The sequence below is a fragment of the Triticum dicoccoides genome, chromosome 1A (assembly GCF_002162155.2).
Source record: "Triticum dicoccoides isolate Atlit2015 ecotype Zavitan chromosome 1A, WEW_v2.0, whole genome shotgun sequence".
NCBI classification, from domain to species: domain Eukaryota; kingdom Viridiplantae; phylum Streptophyta; class Magnoliopsida; order Poales; family Poaceae; genus Triticum; species Triticum dicoccoides.
The window spans coordinates 169169130-169174148 of record NC_041380.1 but is presented as its reverse complement, the minus strand read 5'-3'; the positions used below and the strand labels follow the sequence as shown (position 1 = coordinate 169174148).

Genomic DNA, 5019 nt, shown 5'->3' with positions numbered 1-5019 from the left:
ATCCATTTTCTGAAAAGCTTGTGCCTGTTGAGCATCAAGCTCTCCTTCAGGTTTGCCAAGAGTGGCGTCGTAGCAACTCATGGTTTGAAACCATAAGACTGCTCTCACGCGCCACCTCTTATAGTGGATACCTTCAAACATAGAAGGTCTCATGGAAGCAGCAAAACCACTTGGGATAAATTACCTATAATAAGGTTTTTGGATTGTTGGAAATATGACCAATTTACCAAATGATTTTGTTAATAGAAATATTAGATAAAGCATGACTAATATAGCCGTGATAAAGCAAGTCATGCAACCTGACGGAGAAAAAGTAAATAGCATTTGCATATATGAACTTGAACAGAACACATCTAGGACAGACACTAGATCATGTTGCATATATGGAGTAGAACCTAACACACGTAGGGCAAGTACTAGTACGAGAAAACTGTGGCAGGACATCTGACAGAAAGAAGAACACATACGGGACAGCAGCAGCAGAAGCAGTAGACTTGGGGTCGACATCCTCTACAGCCATGTCGTTGCTGAGGTAGTCGACGTCGGGGAAGAAGTCGTCATCGGAGTCCGTGATGAAGAAGCCAGTAGTCGCGCAGAGCGCTCCCCAAAAACCTTATCACCTTCTCCCGTACAGGACTCAAAATGTGCGGTCTCAGAGGCTTACTGTCCCGACGTGCGGTGCACGCCGCAAGCCGGGATGAGGAAGATAGCAGCAGCTCAGAGATGGAACCGATGGCGAGGGAAGGAGTAGTTCTGGTGCGTCTCTCTGGGAGGAGCGACCTCTCTTTTATAGGCGCAAGAGAAGGAGGCGAGATGGCAGCGATAGGAGGCGAAACGAAGAGACGGAGGCGAAGCGAACAGCCAGCAGCCGAAGGGCTGCACCGTTCGCATTCGAACTCCATTTTCGCAAAAATCTTTTCAGCTTCTGTGTGACCTTTCGTATACCCGTAGTGCGTGGTAAAAATTTAGATATCGGTTCGGGTCATTCCCGCGGCGCGGTGCGGCGCATCGTGCCGAGGCGGGCGGCGGAGAAGGAGCGCGCGTGGATATCCCTCTTGTTCTCATGCTCGTACAAGTGGGGAAAGAACCTCCCTTATAAGGAGGTCCAACTCCCACTAAACTAGCAATGTGGAACTAAACTTTAGTAGTATTCTTTGCCTTGTACAAATGGGCTAAGTCGGCCTCTAGGATTTATTAGGAATTTCTGAAATAGTTATTGGGCTGCTCAAAATAGACTAAATTCCTGCACGACCCGTGCTTTATTATTACGGAAAGATATACGTGGACATATAAACTAATTTTTTTTTGCAAAAATGATTGTGTATGCATTGCATACCCTTGAATTAGTCACCAGAACCATATATGATATATATGCATACATGGACATATAAACTAATTTGCTTTTGCAAAAAATATTGGGTATGTGCAATTGTGCATACCCTTGAATTAGTCTTGCTCTGCCCCTGGCCCCAGGGGGCAGTCGCACGAGGCCAACGCGACACGGACGACGCAGAGGACACTCTCACGCGGCGAGGCTCTCGGGAGACGGATACTGCAGCATCCTTTGTACTAGCAACAGTAATGATTGTGTGCATTGAAATGATACAGCAGCCACGGCATGCCTCCTTTTCAAAGGAAAAGAAACAGATAAGAATATAGGATACTTATGTGTGAAGTGCCAGCTGCTCATTGAATGTTTTTACTGCAAAACAGCAGCGCACGGTACTGGATAGCGAGGCAGCTGCAAAGCAACAAGGCCGGCCAAGACCATGTTCCATCTTTTATTCAGAAAACTGCTGATGATTCCAATGTTTTCCACTTTGTCCCCGTCGATCCAATCATACATAAATATAATCCCCAGTGTACCAAGTCACATAGTTTGCCATCTCGTCGTCAAACTTCCGTCTACCAATCCCCAAACCCTTAAAATCATCAGAAACTTGGTCGATCGTACACATACTTTGCCATCTCTTCGTCAAACTTCCGTCTAGCGATCCCCAAACCCTTAAGGCCGTCAGAAACTTGATCGGTCGTAGATCACCTAGTACATGGCGAGTGGCAGCAACAAGGAACCCAAAGTGGGATCAGGTGACGAGGCCGCTAGCTCGGCAGGTCCGCCAGGGGTGGCAGCGGCGCCGCCACAAGGAGCTGAGCCCGGGGACGATGAGGCGGCGGCGGCCGTGCTGGCTGCTGCCCCCACCAGGCCATACTACGAGTGCGTCTTCTGCAAGCGCGGGTTCACCACGGCGCAGGCTCTCGGCGGGCACATGAACATCCACCGCCGCGACCGTGCCAAACCCAGCGTCCGCGACGCTCCCAGCGGCACCACCACATCAGCGTCTCCAAACGTCGAGTGCTATAATCAGTATTACAGCCACCGCCTGCCGTATCCCACAGTGCCTCCGGCGACGGCGACGCCGATGAGCACGAGCGGAAGTTTCACGCTAGCGTACTACCAGCAACAGGGCACAGGGAATTCGACCGGGGTCGCGCATGCGGATGCCTCCGTGAACCCTAGCAGTGCTAGCCCGAGGGAGCTCAGCCTGTTCGGTGCGGCAGCTCGTGACCGTGACTTGCACGGCGGCGGTGGCGACGGGTCTGGCGTGGCGCCAGAAGGGTCGGATCGGCAGGCAGGTGAGCCGCCCGAAAGGGAGCTTGACCTGGAGCTCAGGCTCGGACGTCGTCCGCATTGATCGCATGATACTCTGCAACTGCGGTTAACCAATGCAGCTCATACAAATACTACGTATATTTATTTATTTATTGGTACAAATGCTGCGTACATAATGCATTAATTCATGCATATATGTGGTTTATGGAATATGTGCATGGAGTGCGTGTAATTAATATACAATTTTTTATATTTTATTCCGGTTCCAGTTGTTAATATATGTATGTTTTTGTTTGTGTTTATACTGTGGACGTTGGATCTGTTGCAAATCTTAGGACAGAGTCCACTCGACTTACTAGAATCTTTTCTTCGATATGTATAATTTATCCTGCCGGCCCTCCTCAACCCGTTGATGTGGGAAATTTCGGCTGCTGGAGCACTGGACCGGGGGAATTGTTACTGCAGTGAAGCCTGTCACATCTCCTCTGGGGCTTCCCCATCCCAGTCGCACGGTGAGCTGCTGGCCCTTGTGCCCTACTGCTACTGTTGATGCATATTGAAATTCATCCGAGTTCTTACTGTTTTTAAAGCTTTCTCAGAGATCTATTTTGTGCCATTGTTTACAGTTGATGGATCTGAGAACAACAGGATAACAACTGACGCTAAAGCCTCGGGAATTTCAGAATTTAAGTTTTCTAACACTCAACTTGGCATTTTCAGCGGATACACATTGCAACGTAAGAACTTATTGTTATTTTCACTCTATGGCTCCGTTTTTGTATCATGACAATTTTTACAAGTGAATGAGTATGATGTATAGTGGGTGACATGGAATTTCTTATCCTGGCAATTTTTGGAATGTGAAGAACATGTTGCATAGTGGTGATATGGCGCCATGGCAATTTTAGAAAAAAATAGTTCATTTTTTTTGAAACTTTTTATCCCAAATTCCCATGTTCTGACATGCTGATTTCGGTGCATTTTACATTTTTGAAATGTTTGTAATAGGATTAAAACTACTAAATTTTTATTGTCCTTCACTATAGGTCCTCATGGCATTTTAACTTGTGTCCCCATGGCAATTTAACAATGTGTCCCATGGCAATTTAAGGTGTGTCCCCATGGAAAAATATATTGTAGAAACATGGCAATTGTATTGTATATACCATGGCAAGTCCATCATTTCTGTTACATATATCTTTGGAAATTTTGGGCTAGGGGGGTAGGTAGGTGAAGGGTAAAAGCCATTGCAATTATTTTTGTATATACCATTGCAAATTAACATTGAAGCTGCCAACATTTTTTGTCCTCGTGCTAATTCATAATTTTACCATATTTTTAAAGAGTTTAAATCATCTAAATTCGATACATTTGCCATCTTTTTGTCAAAAAAGAAATCTAATATATTTTCCATGTTCCCATTTACAAATTTGAAAAACTTGCCGTGTTTTTATAGAACAAAATCCCTAATCACTGGAATGTGCCCGTATAAATTTGCCATCTTTTTCTCAAAGAAACAAATCCCTATTTCTACATTTGTGCCCATTACACTTTTTCCAAAAGTTGCCATATGTTTTTTAGAGAACAAAGTCCTAAACTTTCCATGCAATTTATCATAGGTATCTGTAACGCCCCGAGACCGATGTGCCAAGTGTCTTCCAGTTATTCGCTGTTGTTGCCTTGTCACTGCTTACTTGTCATGCATTGCATACCATGTCATCATGTGCATTTCATTTGCATACATATTCGTCTCATGCATCCGAGCATTTTCCCCGTTGTCCGTTTTCCAATCCGGCGCTCCTATGTCATCCGGTGTCCCCTTTTACCTCTTTTCGTGTGCGGGTGTTAAACGTTTTCGGATTGGACCGAGACTTGTCATGCGGCCTTGGTTTACTACCGGTAGACCGCCTATCAAGTTTCGTACAATTTGGACTTCGTTTGATACTCCAACGGTTAACCGAGGGACCGCAAAGGCCTCGTTTGTGTTGCAGCCTAACACCCCTCCAAAGTGGCCCAAAACCCACCTAAACTTCCTCCATCATCTCGGTCGTTCGATCATGATCGCGTGGCGGCAAACCGCACCTCATTTGGAGCTTCCTAACTCCCTCAACATCTATAAATAGATCCCTCCATTTCATTTTCGGGTCTTTTTCCCCGAAACCCTAGCCTCCCTCTTCCTCGTGCCGCCGGACATGTCCATCCCGCGCTAGGCATGTCCAGCCTCCACCTCACCCCGGCCAATCGCCGGTCGCCACATCAGCGCCGCCGCCTCCCTCCACCAACCCGCACGCGCCACGTGGCCCCTGCCTCTTCTCCGCCGCCGCGCCCCACCCGCCGGCCCGCCAAGGCCCGCGCGGGGCCCACCGGACCCGGCCGCCGCCGCCGCCACCCGAGACGTTCGCCCCCGC

General features: G+C 47.6%; 1 protein-coding gene across 1 annotated transcript; it reads left to right on the top strand.

The window, feature by feature from the left end:
• The first annotated feature begins 2048 nt into the window (after positions 1 to 2048).
• On the top strand, positions 2049 to 3698 carry LOC119276841. Its single transcript, XM_037558045.1, has 3 exons — positions 2049 to 2634; positions 3238 to 3348; positions 3658 to 3698. The coding sequence occupies exons 1-3, from the start codon at positions 2049 to 2051 to the stop codon at positions 3696 to 3698; spliced, it is 738 nt and encodes a 245-aa protein (XP_037413942.1).
• Positions 3699 to 5019: the final 1321 nt, after the last annotated feature.

Bases quoted from the DNA above. Each gene is read 5' to 3' on its own strand.
- LOC119276841 (XM_037558045.1), top strand. From the start codon at position 2,049: ATGGCGAGTGGCAGCAACAAGGAACCCAAAGTGGGATCAGGTGACGAG. The intron at 2,635-3,237 runs GTGAGCCGCCCG...CATTGTTTACAG, and splicing joins AGGGTCGGATCGGCAGGCAG to TTGATGGATCTGAGAACAAC. The intron at 3,349-3,657 runs GTAAGAACTTAT...CCTTCACTATAG, and splicing joins CAGCGGATACACATTGCAAC to GTCCTCATGGCATTTTAACT.